Source organism: Pyxicephalus adspersus, chromosome 11 (genome assembly GCF_032062135.1).
Source record: "Pyxicephalus adspersus chromosome 11, UCB_Pads_2.0, whole genome shotgun sequence".
In the NCBI taxonomy this organism is placed as follows: domain Eukaryota; kingdom Metazoa; phylum Chordata; class Amphibia; order Anura; family Pyxicephalidae; genus Pyxicephalus; species Pyxicephalus adspersus.
Window position 1 is genome coordinate 27,371,464 of NC_092868.1, and position 22,860 is coordinate 27,394,323.

At 36.0% G+C, this 22,860-nt stretch overlaps 1 protein-coding gene across 3 annotated transcripts; it reads right to left on the minus strand.

Annotated features, from left to right (window-relative positions):
• Window positions 1–533: 533 nt before the first annotated feature.
• LOC140340202 (sulfotransferase 2B1-like) lies at window positions 534–18,419 on the minus strand. 3 transcript variants are annotated; one of them, XM_072425250.1, is made up of 9 exons: window positions 18,291–18,350; window positions 14,561–14,649; window positions 8,060–8,087; window positions 6,484–6,625; window positions 6,002–6,210; window positions 5,238–5,364; window positions 4,485–4,579; window positions 2,675–2,855; window positions 534–760 (listed from the first exon to the last, which is right to left on the minus strand). In XM_072425250.1, the coding sequence occupies exons 4-9, from the start codon at window positions 6,617–6,619 to the stop codon at window positions 645–647; spliced, it is 864 nt and encodes a 287-aa protein (XP_072281351.1). In that variant the 5' UTR covers window positions 6,620–6,625; window positions 8,060–8,087; window positions 14,561–14,649; window positions 18,291–18,350; the 3' UTR covers window positions 534–644. The 3 variants fall into 3 exon arrangements, with proteins under 3 accessions (XP_072281351.1, XP_072281350.1, XP_072281349.1); XM_072425249.1 differs by lacking the exon at window positions 14,561–14,649 and having other exon boundaries at window positions 18,291–18,419; XM_072425248.1 differs by lacking the exons at window positions 8,060–8,087; window positions 14,561–14,649 and having other exon boundaries at window positions 18,291–18,405.
• Between the last annotated feature and the right edge of the window lie 4,441 nt (window positions 18,420–22,860).

A 22,860-nucleotide genomic window follows, 5' to 3' on the forward strand; every position in this document is an offset into this window, starting at 1 on the left:
TATAAATCTTAAAATTTAAAATAAAAGTAGAAGTTTAGACAAGCACAGTATAACAAGAAGTAAAAAATAATTTACATATGTTTCATAAATCGCTAGAATTTCCTAGTTTACGTTTGTCATTGTAGTTAGTAATAAATAAAATATAAAGACTGCCAATGTCATTTTAATTGCTTTATTAGATATAAAAGTGGCTACAATATTTTCAGTTACTGCGAATGCATGTAAATCAGAATGTTCTGATGTCATTTGTTGCACATTGTGCAGTGACTCAAAAAGTATTGAAGCCAGAGACAGCCTGGCAATTAGAATATTAAGAAGAGGTCAGGAATGGAAACCTACATATTAAAGGACAGGTTTCTCTTAAAGGGATAAGTGGGTTCAATCCATCTTCAATGGCAATAAACTCGGAGATAAAAACGTCTAATGTTTTGGGGGTTTTTTTCCATTATTTTTTGTGGGACATTAAAACTTTTATATATTCCTTGTGGTGCAAATTGTGTTATGACTCCCAGAAATGAAACAGACTAATTAGATTTATTGACAGAAGAAATATTTATTAACAAATTATGCGAGGTATAACATTTAAAATAAAATATGTCTAATAGCATTGTTATTACAAATATGTATGTATGTCAATATCTGAATCATTGCTTTTCCCAGAAAAAAGACATGTTGAGATCTTTCATCTTCTCCTGATAAACTTTATCAAAATACTCATTCTGGGCTACTGTGAAATGGTTTTTCCAGTCTCCAGAGATTCCTGTAAGAAGCACAGCAATATTATGTAAACTTGCTATAAATATATGGAGCCTAGAGATACATTAACTTCTGGAGGACACTGTGCTTTTGATATGCAAAAAAGAAACAACTGCAGAGTTTGTCTTGGTCAATAAATAATTACAAGATGTTACAGATGGACTCAGCTTTTAAGATCACCCACAACCTCAGCTATGTTTAGCAAAAGATTTCTTCTGCAAGTCATGCAAACTGCCCTCCCCCCTCTTCAAGCCTCCGTCCTGCACACCAACAAGCAGGGAAGCCCTGTTCGTATCCAGGAGTTTCCTGTATGTCGAATGTCCTTAACTCAGGGACTACCTGTATATGCTCAGAGGCACCAGGGACAATAAATCATATAGTGTAGAGGGTACTTTGCAAAAAAAAAAATGAATTACTCCTGCATTGTGCCAGGCCTTGTCAAACAATATCCTGAAACATTTTACTGATCCAGCTAACTGGATGTTAACAGTTAAAAACTGATACAAATTAGGGGAATCTCCTTAATTGCCTTGCCACTATTTTTATGGTGGAGGGGTTTGAATCCTGTGAACTAAAGAAATATAATGGAAGTAATGTAAGGTAAACAGGCCAAGCCAGGCAGGTTCAAGGGAAGGTACTTGAAGAACCAGCAGTGGTTGTTTTATTTATTTATATATATATATATATATATATATATATATATATATGAGTGGTGAGGTCAGCCATCCCAAGGGCCTAACCACATCACAACAGCTTCCTCATGTTTTTAGGAACCTAGCCACAACAAACTTTAATGTAAGTCTTTATATTACATCTTTATTGACAGGCTCCACAAGCAATGTTACATTTTCTATTTTGAATTCATTCTTTTACTTTTTGTAGAATGCAGTACATTTTCTCCTAAAGATCCACAGCTAACATCCAACTATCCCAACTTTTGGTTTTATTTATTTGAACATATTGTCAGATGTGAATGTAACACAATTATAACCCTAGACTCAATGGACAGCAGCTGTTATTTCTGCAGTGTGTGGGCTGCACATGTGTGCCTATCAATCTCAGGTGAGTGGGAGGTGAGTGGGGGGAGGGGGGGCACCTTAGGATTTCGGGTTTCTTAATCTTGGATATTTTCTGAATCAACAATATGTGGTGTTATTTCCTATTTATATATTATTATCCAGTTATATATTTTGTGGTTTATTTACCCATCCATGGTATTTTTTAATTGATTTACTGAATTAGCTAACTGGATGTCTGTTCTATATTTTCAGTGCTCTTAAGCTGCGTACACACTTCCAATTTTTGTCGTTGGAAAGGATCTTTCACGATCCTTTCCAACGACAAGGGAGTGCACGATGCATGAACGATGCTGTATATACAGCACCGTTAATGCTCTATGGAGAGAGGAGGGGGAGAGCGACGGAGCGGCACCCTGCTGCGCGCTCTCCCCTTCCCTTTCATTAGGATCGGCTGTCGTTCATCGTCCGTGGATCCGGCAGGTCGGTCGTCCGGACGATGGACGACACCGACACGACAACGACTGTACACACGGCAGATTTTCGCCCGATAATTGGCCGATGCCGATTATCGGGCGATTAAAATCTGACGTGTGTACGTAGCTTAACTGTGTAAAAACCTTGAGTAAGTTATGAATTTCCAAAATGCAAAAAATGCCCCCATGTCATTTGCAATGATCCTATGGCGATCAACTTTTACCCAGTTTACTATATTAAATATATATGTATTTATACAAGGTGAACAAATTCTCCTTCTAAACACCTCTTCTCAAGAAAGATAAAGTGTATCTAAAGTTCATACCCAACATGTATTTTATTGCTGTATGTGTCCCTGTTGGATACATTCACTAAGAAGATACTTTATACAGCAAACTAGTGAACTACAACTTCTACCTACATACCTTTACGTAAAAAGGAGCCTTTGGTGTGATCCAGTACTTCAGATGGCATTTGAGTCCAGTTGGACATCTTGTTTTCCTTCATGCTGCTGAAAGATGAGTGCTTTACAACTGAATCGATCTGAGCATCATCCAATTTCTTTCCTAGGAACTTACAGAGTCTCACCACACTTCCACGGGGGTCCTAAAAATAATGGTCATAAAATAATGGTGTTTCTACTATTAGCATGAATAATATAATCATATATATATAATCCTATATCATATATCATATATATATATAATCATATATATATAATCCAATAGTATACAGCCAGAACGCCAGTAAGGCCCATAATGCTGCTTGAGATAACACCTCAAAGTGCACAGGAGAAACACATGTTTTTCACTTATTGAGCAAATGGTTTTTTTTTAATAAATATATATATATATATATATATTCTAAATATAACAGACCCAGAAGTAGCAAATAGAGATTTTTAGGCTTTATACATCCTTAAAATGGTAACATAGTAGATGACTTGCGTGATTATTACTACTATGTACTTTATGTATCAGCCAGTTTGGGTCCATACTAGTGATAAGGGGGGCTGTATCACTTTTTGCATAGTTAAATTGTGACTGTCTGAAAAAGAATTTCCCACACTTAGGGTCAATTTCCTTTCACCTCTTGATGTATCTATGGGACAAGAAGTGTAGGGAAATCTCTCTAAAAGCATACATTTAGCAAAAAAAAAAAAAAATCCTGAGATGCCCTACTGTCTGCTTGTTCTAGTGTTACTTTTGCAGTTTCCTCTTATGGATACATAGAAGACGCCACAGCTGGAAAGTTAATAGGAAGTGTCCATATCATTGATGTAGACACCCAAAGAAGGACCTTGGACCTGTAACCTGAAGAGAGAAGACTTGGGAATGGAGAATGACAAAAAAAGGCTTTGGGCTTTAGTTTTTTGATGTCAGTGATTATCTATTAAAAGGGGGGGGGGGGGGGGCAGTTCTATCCATGGGATCAGCTTTAATAACACCATACTAATATTTAGTCCAATGTATATAGTTATTGTTAACCATTTCAGTGTTCTGCAGTGTAACATCATTTCAGTATTTCAGAAACTCTTACAAACTTTGAGATCTTCTCTTGAGGGTTAAAGATGTTAAATGATAGGGATCAAGGGATTACAGCTGGTGTTTTGAATCTGAAATATGGTTTAAAAAGAAAGGCACGGCAAATATTTGCTCTTTACAGCAAAGGTTAACAGAAGGACTGTACAGCTCCAATGTACCTGCTCATTTTTAAATATAAGCTGAACAGTGATTCTGTGTTTTTACCTGCATGAAGTTTCATAAAGTTGGTGGCAACATCTCTTTAAGTAATACTGTACATATTAATTATTATACAGGATTTATATAGTGCTGACATATTATGCAGAGCTTTACAAAGTTCAGAGTGAAGTCACTAGCTGTCCCTCAATGGGGCTCACAATCTAATGTCCCAACCATAGTCATGTCATTACCAAAGTCTAAATTCAACTTTAAGGGGAAGCCAATTAACCTAACTGCATGTTTTTGAAACTGGCAGGAACAAGGAGTACCCGGAGGAAGCCCAAGCAAACTTGGGGAGAACCTGCAAACTCCATGCAGATAATGTACTGGTTAAGATTTGAACCTTGGACGTGCTGCGACGGCCAGAGTGCTAACCTCTGAGCCACCGTACATATGTTGTTGTTTGTATATATTGGCTTATCAGTTTTATTTAGAGAAATTATAATCAGATGAGTGCAAACACATTGTATTCTGTTGCCTTGCCTTTTCATACCTTTAAAAGCTCCTCATATGTAATATAGAAGAATCTGCTGTCATCCTTCATTTGCATCCACCCTTTGATGTGTTCAAACCAAGACCCATACAAAGCTACAAAAAGTAATAGAACATATTAGGCAAAAAGTATAGATATTTCCCCACTAGTACCTTACTTGCTTGTAAATAGCTCAAAAGGACCTTATAAATAGAAGTATAATATTCTGCAAAATGCAGTGTAAATAGTTTTAGTTTAACGTAATTCAGAGTAGTGGATACTTATTATTTCTGCAGTAGTGATTACTAGCGAGAAGCCATGTGCTCTTTTTTTACACAAACAGTATGTGTTACTAATAGTGTTACGTGCCTTTTTGATTTACAGGAAATACAGGACTAGGACTCAGGTTTCCATAAACTTGTACTTTGTGTGCTCCATGGGCTACCAGTGAACATGCAAAACGGGTGACATTCAGTTTAAGCTCTCTCACTCCTGTAAATATACCAAGTAACCCCTCCTTCTGTCTAAACACACACAATCTCCCATTACAGACCTAACACTTCACTATAAAGAACAAGCTTGGATTAGGTGAAATTTGGTATTGCCCAATCATCCCCTATTTAATACTAGTTTAACTGAAACACAATCACACATATTAGGTAATAGGTTAGAGAACTAAATGGCGTTCTATGTTTTTCTCTACCTGTCTTTTTGTCCTTTACTTAGAATGGACAAACACAAAAACATTCATAGAAATTTTATGTAAAAACTCACCATTCCCATTTATAAAGTCATTAAGGAATTCTTCAAAATTCTCAGCGTCTTTGTAAATGTAAAGAATCTTGGTGAAGTGAAACAAAGACACGATTACATCTTTAGGATTCCGCATTGTATAAATAATCTGAAAAGAACCAAAAGAATTCAGGATATTTGTGTATGTCAAAGATGAGTTTGATATACCTGTACAGCAAAACTGGCTTTAAGGCAAACATGGAAAACTGTCATGATGTTATGTATTTAACATATATATTATATATTATCTCTACAGTGTATATCTCAGTAGCTGAAGTGTTCTCCAATCTGCCCCCTAGGTCTTGAATATGTAATCTTTGAAAGCATACCACCTATCTTTAAAATACCAAAAAGGCAACCTTGAAGAAAATATAATGTTTTTCAACATAGGATGCCGGCGAGGGAAGGACTGCGCAAAAGGCAGGCTTCAGTTAAATGCAAGCACAAGTCATACTCAGGTATCAGTTAGTCTGGAGGTGTATCCAAGGCTTGAACGATATCAAGATAACAAAACTGGATATTATTCAGTATTAACAAGTGGATGTGTCCCTGGGTTAAGTGCGCAACAGGGTGAAAATAAGTAAGTGCTGCCAGTTGCTTGGTAAGTAAAAATGCCCATAGTTTGCATACGAGTGCTTTTTGAAGATTTGTTAAGATTAACTTTAACTTTTCTACAGTTCTTATATCAATATTTAACATATCCGAGCAATTACATACAGTTATGAGTTAGGTTGCCTCACACCTACCTTTGCCTTAGATTTAAAAAAAGATTTTGCAAACAACTGTTGGGGTAGGTGGGAGGATATTATTCTTGGCTGAGTAAGTTTTTGTTGTAGTTCTCTAAATCCAAGAGTCTCATACCACGGTGATCTTTCATAGATTGGTACGCACTGATTTACTGTGGTATCCCCTTCATACTTGATTAAATTTAAAATCTCAATCATCCAGTTTGTACCTGCAAAAATCCAAACATACATTACTATACATATTTATCAGGAGGAAAAAGGTGACAACGGAGCTGCTTTTTTCTACCTGCAGCAGAATAAACTAATTCTCCTATGCTTCTTTTTTCCAGCAGACTATGAGAGTCTGGGTACAGTAAACTGACTGGAGTTCATGGACACATTTTATTATGGAGTTTTCCCAATATACTCTTGTGGTATACTGGAAGATCAGGAATGTTTTCCTGTACATTTATAAAGTAACTAGTAGGTTTGCTTTAATTTACCTGATTTGGGGTAGGTGACATTGAAGACATCATCATCCAAGACTTCAAATTCATTTTCTGCGTAATTAAGACTCTCTTCTGTGTGAACTGTTACGCCAAATCTGACTCCTTTGTATTCAAAATGATCAAATGACATTTTTATCTGTAAATAGATGTGAACAGAATAATATCTAAATAAGCAATACCTATGACACAAATTGGAGATTGACTGGCATGGAGATTAGATAATACTGACATGCAGCATTCTAATCCTGTGGCTGCAAAGGTTAAAAACATAGATAGCTCTTTTATTTGGTCAGAGTTCCATGATCAAAAAGAGCAATTAACTTCAATTCTGTGCAAGCACATCTCTCTAGTAAATGTACAAATTCCTAATTTTTGTCACTTAGATTCTGTATGGGTATCAAATGTTCTTATTATTGCTCAAAGACATTTTCCTTTATATTGGAAGATCGCAGGTAATATTGAAGGATTGACCCAATTTCTACAAAGAATTGCAGAAATGCCATCCCAGTTAAATGCTGATCAGCTGTACTAAAAAATATATAACTCATACAACTTATTTCCCTGGAATTTTATTTATTGAAAGCCACGAATGCCAGTATAATAAATATAAAAATTTTTAGATTTGGATCTAAACCTATACCCGTAACAAGCAAAAGTCATTCTCTAATGGATTGCATAAAAGTTTATAAGCTAAATTACTGGGTTCAGCTACTACAAAAAGTGTCTATACTCAAAACATTTTTTTAGTTTTGATGCAGTGGGGAAGGATTAGAACTCATGTAAGTTTTTATTGCAGTCAGGTGCTCAGTTCGAGAGAACTTAACTTACTATCTGGTAAAAAGGTTTCATGCCAGGACAGAAAGTAAAGAAAACTATCAGCAGCATAGACAGAATTGATAATGTATTTTGTTTGCTTTATAAAGCGTGGGGGTGCTCTGTCAGCTTTTTAGTTGTTTGTTCCCCGTTGCAGATTTTCCCTCCCTTCCTGTCTGATATACAGATGTTGCAAGAACTGGAAGTGAAGAAAAATCTTTTTATTGGACTAGTGACAAAAAGTGAAACCTGACAGCAATTTTGACCTTCCCCATTTTATTCAAAACTGATAAGAAGTTTTGGGTATAGCAAGACTTTTGCATTTCTTGTATTTCCTCTAGTGAAAAGGGAAAGAGATATCAACATAGATTTGTAACTATTTAAACAGGTGGAGCAAAGCACATGAGGCCTAATTGATTACAGCAGAGCAAAGAGCAAGGATAGTCTGCAAATTCAGCTACATAAACCAATACATGATTAGTCATTATTACGAAGAGTTTAATTCCACAGTTAGTGGACTTTATGCTATACAAGTTCAGTTCATTAGGTAAAAAGTTAAGGCAAGCACAAGGGAGTTTTTTAATGGCTCTCTTATTATAGATAAGCTATAGTAGTTTTCCATCAACTTTATCTTAGTTGTTTTGTTTTTTAGCTTTTCAGGTTTAGTAAAAGATAACAATATACACAATATATACAATTGTAACCTTTGTACAAAAAACAAATATTGATGTAAAATGCAGAATGAAAATGTACATACCTCGAATCTTTTCAATTTAAATTTTTACCTATGAAATAAATATTATGGTGATTAAAATCAATATTTTAAATAGTATTTTTGTGATGTAAGTATTGGGGATGTGGTAATTCATATCTTCAGTATAATACAGTCTTTGTTTTACAAAGAAAGTTCTGATACTTGACAAAGGTTACCCTGAGAACATTGGGTTAGCAAAAACATAACTGGCGTTGCAGCTCTCTTTGTGTGATTTAAACATTTGAAGGATCCACTAACATAAATCATCCACTGCCATCTGTGGATAAAAACAGAATCATTACAGCCTCTAAACAATTTTCTTAAAGCAAGCTGTAGATGAAGTTATGGGTGGTTTACTTACTAAAAGAATACAAGCTATGAATGTATAATTTTTCATATTACTCTTTCATAAAGAAAAGATATACATTTGTAATAATACCTAAATAAAGTGAATGTATACTTATTCACTATACATTTCCTTACAATAATTTAGGGAGAGGGTAAAAAATAAAGTAATAAAGTGCTGTTTGATATTTCACAAAAAGCATATATATTATTCTTAATCTATAATGAAGAGTGACATTGACACATTTTTGTTTTTGATTAGCATATTGGAAATAAAATGTAACAGCTTGGACATAATATAATATGGTGTCTAGAAATAATGGGTCTGATTTATTAAAGCTTTCCAAGACTGGAGAAAATGTAGTATCATGGCAGAACCTGGGTGATCCAACAAACCTGGAATAGATTTTTTAAACATCAATTGCTATTATTTGGCAAAGTTTCAATCAGGATCAGATCCTTTCCAGGTTTGCTAGATCACCCTGGTTCACTTAAGCTGCGTACACACTTCCAATTTTTATCATTGGAAATGAACGACGAACGACCGATTGGCCAAAAATCGTTCGTAAAAAAAGTAACCAACAACGCCGACGAACGAGGATAGTCGTTGGAAATGAACGACCGGACCGGCGGATCGGATTGGACGACGATCGTTGACCATCTATCGTGTGTACGGTTGTTCAGTGATCGTCCATGGTCTGAGCATGCGCGGTGAACGAACGTTCGCTCACTTCCTGTGGTGCACGTCACTTCCTGTATCGTTCAAACAATCGCATCTATCGTGTGTACAATATCTTTGAACGATCGTGTCGTTATCTGTATGTACAGGATCGGTGCCATACGATCGTTCGCAGATATCGTGCAGGATCGTTCGTCGTTCGTTTACCAACGATAAAAATTGGAAGTGTGTACGTAGCTTTATGATAGTCTATTTTCTCGAGAGAGCTTTATTAAATCAGGCGCAATGTAAGGTGTGTTGGATCTCCTATAACAGTGTTTTTTTTTCAATCAGATGTTGATCAATGTATAGGGAATTTTTTCTCAACTCTACCAAGTTCAAAAGGTCAACTTTTACTTGAGTAAGGACTAGGTGTGCAAGGAAGGAACGGTTCAGATCAAAAAGTATAAAAAACTATTTTTTTGTATCATAAAAAGCCAACATATTTTGGGAGGGAACAGGGGGAGTAATAAGTATGACTGGTCCAAATGCCTGCATATGAAGATCAAACCACCTTCAATTGTATCCATCTTGAGCAAGCTTTTTTCAACACTACTAAGCCCTGATGAGGAGCACTTGGAACTCAAACTGTGTTGGCTTTTCTAATGAAGGAATGCATTAAGATTTGGTCATTTAATTCCCTAATTAGGTTGGGGAAACAGAAAAGCAATGATGGGATGACCGAATATTATCTCCATTTAAGTCACTATACTTATTATTAAATTTCAGAACTGAAAACACAGCTCAACAAAAAAAGTTCAAAATTCAGGTCTGCTGAATCCAGAAATGACATCAGTTTCATTGAATTGGCTCCAGTTCTTGTGATACAGGAATCGGAATAGACGATTTTATCAACAACAAATGTTAACACAGCATAATAATATAAATCTTTATTTACGCCGATGTTTTGAATTTTTTATATTAAATGTAGCATCATTTTCATGAAACTTTCATTTGCCTTCTTTTTCATACATTTTCTTTTTTTTACAGAAATATGAGTTCATCAAGAAGAAGTTGTAGTGTATTTTGCTACATTTCTGCTGAATATTCTCTCAAAAACAGAGAAGAAACATTACAGAATTTGTGAAACAAGCATATCTTGTATATTTTGGTATTAAACTGGCGGACCAAGATAAGTATTGGGCTCCCCATATGGTATGCAAAACTTGTGTAGAGTGTCTACGTCAGTGGAAAAAACAAAAAACTGAAAGGTTTGAAATTTGGTGCACCTATGGTATGGCGAGAGCCCAAAAATCATCATAATGATTGTTATTTTTGTGCTGTGAATGTAAAAGGTTTCAATCGTTACAGGAAAAACAAGTGGGAGTGCCCTGATTTAGAATCAGCAAGATGACCTGTGCCGCATGGTGCTGATGTTCCCATACCAGTGTTCAGTACACTCCCTGATATTCCTGTATCTGACATGGAGGATATACAGGGTTTGGAGTGTAATCCAGGAGTTAGCAGTGAAAGTGAATATGAAGGAAGTGTTTCATTAAACCAGCAGTTCTACCAAGAAGAGCTCAATGATTTAATACGTGACCTAAGTCTGTCAAAACAAGCATCTGAACTTTTAGCATCCAGTCCAAAAGAAAAGAACTGTCTGAGACTGGAATTTAAAATTGGACTTGGACAGCAAAGTGGATACACAAAGTACCCATGTTTCATCTGCTTGTGGGATAGTAGAGCAAAGCAGGATCACTGGAAAAAAGTGACATGGCCTCCAAGGGAAAACATGAAAAAAGGTGCAGCGAACATCATTAACGAGCCAATGGTACATAGCCATTTGCAAAAATTTTCAGAAAACCTTGGCGATTTCAGTGAGGAACAAGGGGAGAGGTTCCATTAAGATGTAAAGGTGATGGAAGAAAGGTATCAGGGCAGATGGGATAGACACATGATGGCAGACTACTGCTGGAGGCTTTAACGTGATTGTCCTGATCATCAGCATAAAAGGAAATCATACAGAGTTTTTCAATGACTTCTTTGTGATTTAGTTCTGTAAATATACTGAATAACTAATATAATAAGTATTTCAAAAATGTAATTTTGTATACATAGGCATATGTAGTTTATTTTGCTTAATTTTCATGTTTCATTGGTTTTCTATGAGGTTATTATTGAGGTCATTATGTCAGAAACTAGAGCTAATCTAGCAAAACTAATACTATTTGGAATCTGTGTATGAAACCTAACCTAAAAAGACTCTACTCTGTTTGGCAGGAAAATGTTTGTTGAACAGTGTAATTATTGGGTGACACTTTAAATTAGCTATAATCAAACCAAAACCCAGCTCATACATAGCCAAACAATATTGTTATATTCATCTTTGTTGGTATTTTACATGACGAACACTCAGTATGTCTGTTCATGAAACCAAGCCAGGGTATTGTATGTGAACTTTAATCTTAACTATAAAATGTATTAAATGCAGGATGGTTTTCAAACAGAAACCAGATACACATGAAAGGATTGAGAGTGAATAGAAGTATTTTGTGGTTTTCTTTATTAGACTGTTAGCAATCTCATGCTTTTCCTTCCCACGGAATATTGTTACAGAATTCTGGAGCTTATCCAATGGGTAGGTAAATATATAAAAAATAATCAGTGTACCATATTTATAAAGATGTAAATAACAAAGCTGGAAAATTTTAAAAGATAATAAAAAGATAAAAAATATAGTCAGAAGAACATACTTTTGAAAAAGGGGACGACACTTAGGACTTTTACTTAGGACATGGTCCCACAGGTCTCCATGAATTCCACTTCCCTAAACAAATTTGGTGGCAATATCATGTTCAGGGGTTAAAAAGATCAAAAGGCTGCTTTACAAAAGATTTTTTTTTTGGTACACTTTACCACTTGGTACATGTTCTTCTAGGCCCTCCAGACCCCTACAGCAATGTTGATGACAATAGTATGTTCAAGGGCTTTGTAATCAACTAAAATTACAATTTTAAAATTGTCTTCCCAATTTTACTTTACCTGTAATATAACTTGGGATATATTTCAACAGATCCCCCTGACCACTGCCCCCTAGCAAATTTGGTGAAATTGAATTGATTTAAATGTTAATAAAAAAAAATATGAAGCTTTAAGCTTGATTTTATGGGCTTTCTTGGGGATTTCTTTAGCAGGTTTACAAGTATCTTTTCTATGCTGACCTATGAAGAACCCTATACCCCTGGCACAATGCACCCTAAAATTACATCTCCCTGCCACATACAGTATTTTCTGTTTTCTTTGACTCGTGTTTAAAGATTAGACAATTGCTTATTTAACGATTAGACATTCTAATACAGGTCTGCCTCCGTATGAAACAGATCACAATAGGGATTAAAGGTTACACAAATGTTTCAATGATAAATTACTATTACAGGTTATGGGATATGCATATCCAATTATTATAATGTAATTATGTTCTAAATAACCTAAACAGTTATGTTTACATGGTCAATCGTGTTGTTCAGAAGAATTATGTAAGGACAATTTATATATTTTTTTTTAATTTGAATTTTAAGATGTTACATAACATATTATATACATAACCTAAATTGTAGTTTTCTAAGATCCCCAAAACACTAAATTTTCATAAATATTTATAACTTTCTATTCTTTTTAAATAGTTAGTTTTAGCTGTATATTGATGTTTATAGGCTACTAGCTGATAACCTGGCGTTGCCCGGGTATTTATTTATTTATTGCAATTTTATATTATACAGGAAAAGGAATCAAATAAAGCTATAGTGATTTTCTTGTCTACAGTGTTGTTTCATTTTTTTGTCTTTCATTGCACTGGGCCAATTGCCTTACGTTTTTTCAAAGGCATTATTACAGAACAGAAATTTGTGAAGAAGTCCAAAAAAAAGTATGTAAAAATATAGGCAAAAGGTACACTTTCACCAAGCAATACATACATACATACATACATGCAAATACCTCTGACATATACCACAGCGCTGTACAAAGATCAGCGGTGCACTCACATGAGTCTGAGTCATATGCTTAGCAAGTTTGGTTTAAATGTGTCAATTAGTTCCCAAGTGATGGTGAAACATAGCAAGTTTGGTTGAAATGTCTCCATGCGTTTCCTAGTGATGACATACACTTGCACACATACATCCAAATATAGCTCTGACATATAGCACAGCGCTGTACAAAGATGACTGGTGCACTCACATGAGTCCCAGTCATATGTATAGCAAATTTGGTTGGAAAGTCTCCGTGTGTTTTCGAGTGATGGTGGAACATACACACACACACATACATCCAATTTTAAATATATAGATTTATATAGTTCTGACATATATCATAGTGCTGTACAATGAAACACTGAGCTAAACCCATCAGTCTCTGTACAGAGGAGCTGACACTCTAATGTCCCCCAACAGTCACACACTAATATTATACATTTATATACCTCTGACATTTACCACAGCGCTGTACAAAGATCAGCGGTGTCATACGTCGAGCAAGTTTGGTTTAAATGTCTCCATGCGTTTCCTAATGATCACCAAATATACCTCTGACATATACCACAGCGCTGCATAAACATCAGTAGTGCACTCACATGACTCTGAGTCATATGTCTAGCAATTTTGGTTTAAATGTCTCCATGCGTTTCCTAATGATCACCAAATATACCTCTGACATATACCACAGCGCTGCATAAACATCAGTAGTGCACTCACATGACTCTGAGTCATATGTCTAGCAATTTTGGTTTAAATGTCTCCATGTGATGTTTCCTAGTGATGACATACACACATACATACATACATCCACATATAGCTCTGACATATAGCACAGTGCTGTACAAAGATGACTGGTGCACTAAAATGAGTCTCAGTCATATGTATGGCAAGTTTGGTTGAAATGTCTCTGAAATGTCTGTTTTCGAGTGATGGTAGAACATACATACATACAATTTTATATATATATAGACTGTTTTATAATAAACGGCTGCTACAGCCATTTACCTCCAGCTGCATTTGTGTTTGTTTGAGGTTGGGGTTGAAGGGAGGTGCTGGGAAGCTGCGACGGACAGGTAAGAAAGGGATAAGGGCGGGTGATTTACCCTGGTCATGTATTTGCCTCTGTTTACAATTCTGTATTACAATTTTGATAATATGAGCTTTAATGTCTTCACTTGACCAGTTTACATTCGCATAACTTTAGCTTTAATATGACCATTTATATAAAGGTTTTGGATCATTTTTTGGTATGGTTGGATTGTGATGCCATGACCTTCTATTAGAATCAAGAATAAAATTGTTTTCCTTTGGGCAAATATATTTGTACACAGGCTTCAACAAACAACATCCCCATTAAATTGTAACTATAGACACAATAAAAATGGTATATATGACACATACATCAAAAAGGGGAAGTCACATTTACAGCAAATTTCTGGTGTGTATTTATAAATAGCCCCCCCTCACCTGCAGTTTATTGTAGATTAATACATGAAAACACTGGGACTTCACCTTCCCACAAAATTCTTAGATTCATCAGAAGAGCCGAGCAGAAACTGACAGGAATAACAGATATTTATGTAACATTTAGGACTTGTGTTTATTGGTTTTCTTTTAAAATTAAACACATTTGGATTTGGAAACACATCTGGATTATTAGCTCAGTTCGGAGAACTACTCTTTTTCTTTTCAGGGCAAATAAAGTCTCTAAATTATCACATGCACAGTTCAGTTAGGGCCAATGGAATTTTGCTTTCCAAATGCAGGAAAGCCCTGCCTGTTGACATTGACCTTTTACTCACACAAATATAGAAAACCTTATACAACATTTCTACAGACCTATTCCTAGGATTGTAAATGATTGTTGGTGTTCATGTGGGTGATGCTGAGGAGTATTCCTTGCTTTCCATTAACAATTCACTTAGCTGCATACTTATGTAACTGTCAATCCCTGTATTCCTGTTTATTTTTAATATATATCTGCCTTCTTTAAGCTATCACTTCAGTTTTGACAAGGAATACATTAAACTTTGAGCTATAATCAATTACTCGTACAAGTTAGACCTGCTGTAACATCTTTGTCCTGCCATTCAACTCTTTGTTCAGATAACCTAGAAATATAGAAACATATATTATAACATAACAAGAGTGTCTACAGAAAATGACAAATCCTTTGGTCTGCTCCCTTTTTTCTTTTTGATTCACTTACTGGTAACCGGCTCATAACCAAAAATCTATATAGTGAAATCACAGCCTCTTCCTCCCTACTGATATTGCATTTAGTCAAGCACCCCATAATTCTATTAATTTTCACTGCCTGGCCACACCGTTTGCTCATTTTTAAATCATCAGAAATTAGCAACACCAATTGATTTTCCTCTAAAATTTTGTTGACCACTAGTTTAATTTCAATAGAGATTGTTTTACCTAAATGTTTTATTTTGCATTTAGAAACGACAGGGGTTGATTTAATAAAGGAATATAGGATTTTCATATAGCAGAGTGAACTATCTGCTTGCAAAGAATATTTCACCTAAAATAGTAAATTAACTTTTTTTTTCAATTTCTTTTCATATGATTGGGTATTTTTTAGGTGATAATTCACCTTTGTAGGTGAGCAGCATACATTTCTTTAATAAATCAACTCCTCAGAGTCCACCTCTTTAACTTCCAGTAATGCCAAAGCATGTTCCAGAGTACAAACAACTCCAGGAATACCAACCCATTTGTTCAAACCTTTTGTTTAATCATTTACTAAAAAAATCAATAGAATAGGTTTCATAACTTTGCCTGGAAGTACTCCACTGGTGACTAGTCTTTCTTCTGAATGAACCCAATTTACAAGCACACTCATATCTATCCTTTAGCCAACTGCAATTCCACTGAACCACCAAAGGGTTAGGTCAAAGCTTGTGCAACTTTTTTAGAACATTATGTGGAACTACATGCTGCTGCTGTAATTTAGATAAGCTGTGTGCACAACACCACCCAGGTCCAAACAATTCGCAATATAATTAAATAATTCAGGTTACAAAACAAAACAAAACAGGTTAGTGTGACATGACCTGCATCAGTAAACCCATGCTGCTTTGTGTCCGCAGGCTGTATGTTCTCAAATGGTCATCAATCCTTTCTATTATAAGTAATTCCATTCATTTTGCTATTACAAAACGTACAGTATTAGCTGTGTGCCAGTAATGAGGAACCTCTCCTAATAAAATGAGATTGATAGTAAAATGTTACATCCGTTCCCTATTGTGTTATATACACTCCTACAAGGCTGATTTTGTTTTATCTCCTTTACTTTTTTTACAGACTTTCCAGAGCAGCTACAAGCAGTGAGCACATTTCCAAGCCACTTAGCTTTTCCAACCACTGCACTGATTTTTAATGAACCAGAATTTCAACATTTTATAGACAGCGTCAGAGGGGGGTACCAAAGATCTCGTTGCTGCCCCCATTCATTTTCTATAGGCAGCCACAGATAAGACGCTACAAGTAGCAACTGAACTGTGGACACGCATCAAGTAATTGCATTGCCTGTCCGGCCTGTTTAGGCATCTTTATTTGTGTGCTTTTTTTATTTATTTATGTTTTTTTATTTATTTTTTTGAAATTTATTTTATTTATTTTTTTATTTATTTGTCACCATAGACCAAAATTTTCTCCCAGCTTAACATCAGACCATAGATACACCAGACAATAAGTACTAAAACACAACTGAAAGTACCTGGTGCAGAATATGATCTCCATTTTAAAGGAAAACTGCTTGCTTACATATATATATATATATATATATATATATATATATATATATATATATAAATATATATATATATATAGATGTATCTAGAAGCAGCCCCACATATTTCACTCTGAATGGATTACTAAAAACCGGTGATAATGGCATGAAATCTGACTAAAGTCACTTACTTAAGTTTATGAAGACACTGTCACTGTGTCTGTTGAGTCTTGTACAATATAGTCACTACTGATGTATCTAATACAATTTACAAAGCCAAACAAGCCTTAAGCTATAGACAATACACTAGAATGTTGTCATCTGAGACAATAATTTGTGATCCTATAGTCAATAACTTTACTTAGATTATAGCTTTCAAAAGTTGAGTTTTGCAGTTGTGTAATATAAATTAATGAACATCATAATATACACTTTGCAATCATGGTTTTATTTTGTTTATCTAAAACCAAAAATTAAATGTTTTATTTTTATTTTGTAAGTAGATAGTTTTACAGCTCTTGAGAAATTTTTGCTATGTGTATCCCCTTAAGAAAATGTCCCATCAAGTTTTGTCCTGGAGACATAATAGAAGAGCTAGGCCAACATGCCCAGGTTTGGTGTGTTCTAGGTTTGGCAAACATTCTTTAAATTTCATTGAACATTGATATTTGCCTTTTGTGTTTACTAGTTGGGAGCACATTGTTAGGGCGCAGAGCAGACAGTGCTCCATTGGCTGGTGGTTGGCAGGTTCATGTTCATTGGTTGGGAGCTGGTTTTGGCTTTTCCAGCTGCTTTCTGTAAATTGCCAAAGGATGTGGTTCACGTGTAATCCATTGGGAGAATAAAACTGGTACCACATTTCCATACAAAAGGAAAGGAGGGGAAATCGGTCCAAAGTCACGGTAATCCCCCTTTGGTTTTCACAAAAAAAGCCCCCTTTGAAAGATTTCCCCTTTAATACTTCCACACTCTAAAATTTAGAAATAAAAAGTTTTGGTACTAGAACCAATTTTTACACTTTTAATTTTTGATTTGTGCTTTATCAATCTTCATCCAAAAGAAATTCGGCCCCTTTTTGGATATACTTTAAAGTGCCTCTGCAACTCAGTGAAGTAACCCCCAGTCCTGCACATGTCCCAACTGGGGACTCTGCTTTGGGGGGGGGGGGTTCTTTAAATTAGCTAATTCTCCCTATAGAGTAACATCATATAATATTATTTTTAGGACAAATTGGTATATTATATATATTATATATATAATTATAACATTTGCAGTGCCTCACAAATGTGAAGCTAGGAACATGCATTTGTTTTTCATGCAAATTAATTTAATTTTAAAATAATACCTACAGTTCCTCAAAAAATATATATTTTTTTTGTTTTAAGTTTTCTACCCCAGCACTATAACAGACATTAAAAAAGGTTATAAAAATACATTTGTAGAGTTGTACAGTACCTTCTCTGCAGACTTCTGCACTCTTGTCATCAGCTTTTATACAAGTTTTTATAGTTGTGCTTCTGTTGTATTCTGCTACTGTGTCGGGATCTTGTACCTTGCAGTCTCTATGCAATCTGAACTGCTACTTATACTCTGTTAATCATATAACAGCTTTGGTGAATCAAGATGTCCCACCCCTTCATTTTACTATCAGACTTTCTTTCTGGAGCTATAAATTGTAGGGAATAAAGGTGAATTTAGTTGAATTCCAGCAGATATGCAACTTAAATAGAAGATGCCTCAATTAAATACATACAATATAATAAAATAACTGATTGTTACATCTAATAATGTAGAAGCTCAGTCTGGATGGGCTCAGCACAGAGGACCTACATAATTTATCTAACACTACATTCAAAATGTAGTTATTCTGTGTTTGCTGTTTTGTCTGAACCCTCCATGACTCTTTAAGGCTTAGTCTATGCGGACATTTTCCCCAGCGTTTAACCTGATCCCCTAAAAGCCCATGTTTGAAATTCCCATGCATTCCAATGGGCTAATCTACACCGGGGCATTTCCTTGAGGGACGTGCTGTGTAGACTAAAGCTACGTACACACGTCCAATGGTTCTCACCTGATAATCGGCTCAGGGCTGATATCGGACTAGAATCTGGCGTGTGTACAGCCCCGTCGTCCATCGTCCGAACGTCCGTCCTGGCGGATCCAGGGACGATGGACGACGAACGATCCTAATTCAAGTGAGGAGGGAGCACGCAGCAGGGTGCCGCTCCGTCATTCTCCCCCCTCCCCTCTTCATAGAGCAGAACGTTGCTGTATGCACTCGTTCATGCATGGTGAAGTCCTTAGTCGCTGGAAAGGATTGTGAAAGATCCTTCCTAAGGACAATTATTGCACGTGTGTATGCAGCTTTAGCCTAAAGAATAAAAAACGATCTAAACCTAGATCAATGTTGTAGATAAGACAAATTGCTCAACAATTACTTTGCTGATCACAAACATTGATTTGCTTGTTATCTGCGGCCTTGGAAATGATCTTTCTAGATTTTGCTTGAGTCTTGAGTTTTGCATGTTCATGTTCTACACATGTGAATCTTTCCTCTTAGGTCTTACCACCAAAGCATGTCTTATGGGTTTATGATTTCTTACAGGAACATAGGTAAATTAGGTTCTTGTATTTCATGTGTATTTAATCACAAAGCATGCACTGATGGCAAGGTCTAAGGAAAAAACATGGAATATCACATCCTGCGGACACAAATGCCCATACAAACCCTGGTTGGATAATGTAATAAAGGTGTCAGTCAGGTGGGTTATTGTCCTTTGCAACAATGCCTTATAAAAAGTACTTAATGCCCAGTTGTGGATGGGATCAGCTACTAGATTTCAATGAAGAAGGTGATTATAATCATGCAGGGGTGAAGGAAAGCTTGGTGCAGTGTGGGTGCTGCAGAGGGGCTTGGGGAATTTTTGGTTTAGGATAAACAAGTACTAATTTATCCAACTACTTTTACTGGTCGTTTACATTATTACTCTATATAGTTATTGAAGATGAAAAATACACGTTAATCAAGTATACTGTTTGTACTGTTTGTCTCTAAGTAGTCACTTACAAACTTCAGTCGTCTTGATACAGAGGAAGGTAACCTCAACCCTGCTCCTCCAGCAAGCTATAGTTAAAAACAAACCCAACAAACTATATTTGGTAATTATAACTTTGTATACTACTGAAATCATATTAAAATTACTGTACAGATTTTATTGCTTTAATCTTGTGTGAGAAGATTTTCCATAGTCTTTGCTCACAGCACACAAATAACATGTTCCTTTTTTTATGAGGAACAGTCATTCCGTACTTACTTTCCCCATACCTCAATATACTGCTGTAACCCCAAGGAACACACAATATGTCAGACACATAGAAAAACATGTCTGCAGAGACACAATTCGTACTGTTATATAAGCAATGATATGTACGTGGAGTCAAAGTCATTACTGCATTGATGAAACCAAAGACATTGCCCAAAAGTTGGAGTAATCAGTGCTGTCACACAGGAAGTCCATAGCCTTGAGTCAGCTACAACTTCAGGAGTTTATAGCTTACAGAAGTCTTTCCTAGTCTCCTTGCAGCTAAAAAGAGCAGCAAGAGAATGGGAATAAAGAAAACTCTCATGTGCCAATCAAATAAATGGCAATCTTGTCTGAAGCTTTTAGGGTCACTAATGTTAGGCTCTGCGATTTTCTCTTGATGTTACATTAAATTTAAACTGATTCTTGTGATCAACTACAAGTATTTGATGTACCAACCACTTGTTTAATAATTGATTTGTATTTTGAAAAATGTGACCATTATATCTAATTATTCGTAAAACAAATAGTGGTGTCACGGCTCCACAAGGCAAAGTGGTGGACCCACTGTGTCACCCACCCCATGGGTGGAGACGTGCACGGGGCACCAAGCAGTAGCTTGGTCTTCTCCAGAGCCTCTACAGGTGAGGATGTTGTGCGGCAAGCTACTGCCAGGTTGCGGCCCCCGTGCCCGCCAAGGCAGGTGACTGCCAACAGGCAAGGACTAAAGTCTAGTACAAAAGGAAATTCAGGAGGGTAGTCAGATGAGCCAAGGTCAGGGCCGGCAGTGAGCAAGGATGGTCAGGAACGAGCCGAGGTCAGTACACAGAGAAACAGGAACAATAGAGATAAACAACAGTAACCTGGAAGCAGAGAAACTCCTTGTTTAGGCAACTTCCTGTTGCCAGGTCACTTCCTTAAGGGGAGATGGGCGTGGATCAAGTGAGCCGCAGAGATCAATCCCACCAGCAGAGGGAGTGCTGTTGCTGGGATAATCTCAGGTGGTATTCAGATGTTTGCCAGGAAGCGTGTCTGCGGAATACTCTGGTTCTCTGAGGCAAGGGAGCAGCTGACAGAGAATCACCTGACTTGGAACAGGAAGTAGGCAGAGTGTTGGATTCAGAGGCAGAGATGGTGCTGGCAGCAGGGGACTGCAAGGAGGGTGAGCAAGAAGGAGGCACATGTGACCTGGACCTGCGGGGATCTGTGACAAGTGGTTTTGATTTCAATCTGATGATTACTAATGAACATAAACCTCCCCTCCCTAACCAATCAATTTCTGATCAACATTATGACCAAATACTGATCATAAATACTTTCATAAATGTAATTTTCTTGATTTGCTTTTTTTTACATGATTCACCATTTTCTTTTAATTGATCAAAAATATTGTATAGTATATGGCTAGCTAGCAAATACAGTGAGATTGTGTGGTCATGTGTTAGTAACCTATTTTTATTTTCTTTGCACATAATTGGCTATTCTTGACAAAGTACGTTTTAACTTTGTTTCATCTTGTTTACTTAGATAAGTGAAACATATTAAACAAACTCTGTTTTTTTACTAAACCAATGCTTTTATTAGGAAATAAAGATATAGCATAAAATATATAAACTGACAAACACCTTTTTATTTTATTTATTGCATTGTGTATTTTATGTCCTACAAAGAATAGAAATTCAGTTGACAAAAATATTATAATTAAATATTCTGATTTAAAAGTGACATAATCCTAATTAATGCTTTGCCTTTTAAAATCACATTTCTTCCCAGAAAAAACTCATGTTTAAATCTTTCATTTTCTCTTGATATACTTTATCAAAATATTCATTTTGGGCAACTGTAAAGTGGTTCTTCCAGTCTCCGACAATTCCTATAAAGACATAATAGTTAATATACATTTTGTAGAATTCATAGCACTTTTCTGCTGTTTCAGAAAGGTATTTTTTTTTTTTCAGTAACAAGAAATAAACCTAGTGACATGATTCATATGCCATTAGTAGTGCACTTGATTCCCGGTACTACCGTGTTTCCCCGAAAATAAGACACTGTCTTATATTTTTTTGGGCTTCCAAAAACACACTAGGTCTTATTTTCAGGGTAGGTCTTATATACTTTTTTTAATGAAAAAAAACACTTACCATATTCATGTAGAACAATGTACATTTGAGAGTTTTATATGGTGACCCAATTGTAAATTAAACTCTTCATTGATTCATTGCTACCGGTATTGGTTACTGAATTCAGCATTTCTCTTCTTGCACTGTTACTGTATTAAATCAGCCAGCTTGTCCTTACAAACCTAAAATCAGCACAAAACAAAATGTGGCTGGGGCAATGATTGCTCACATTTTTATTTATTTATTTTTTTTTTATACCGTAATTGTGCTGGTTAAAATAAAAAATAAAAAACTTACCTTATCAGAAGACGCGAGCCGAGTTCCTGGCTTCTGACAGGCGAAGTGCATGTAATATCACTCCGCCTGTGACAGGAGCCGGAACCACAAGGCAAGCATCGGCTTTTGCGGCTCCGGAGTGTGTACGCCCGCTGTCTCCCGCTCGGTGAGTATTTTTTTTTTTCTTTTTCTTTTTCTACTAGGTCTTATTTTCGGGGTAGGTCTTATATTAGGGCAGGTTGGGGGAAAAGTGCTAGGTCTTATTTTCGGGGTAGGTCTTATTTTTGGGGAAACACGGTATAATGACATCTTCGCACCAGCTATGCT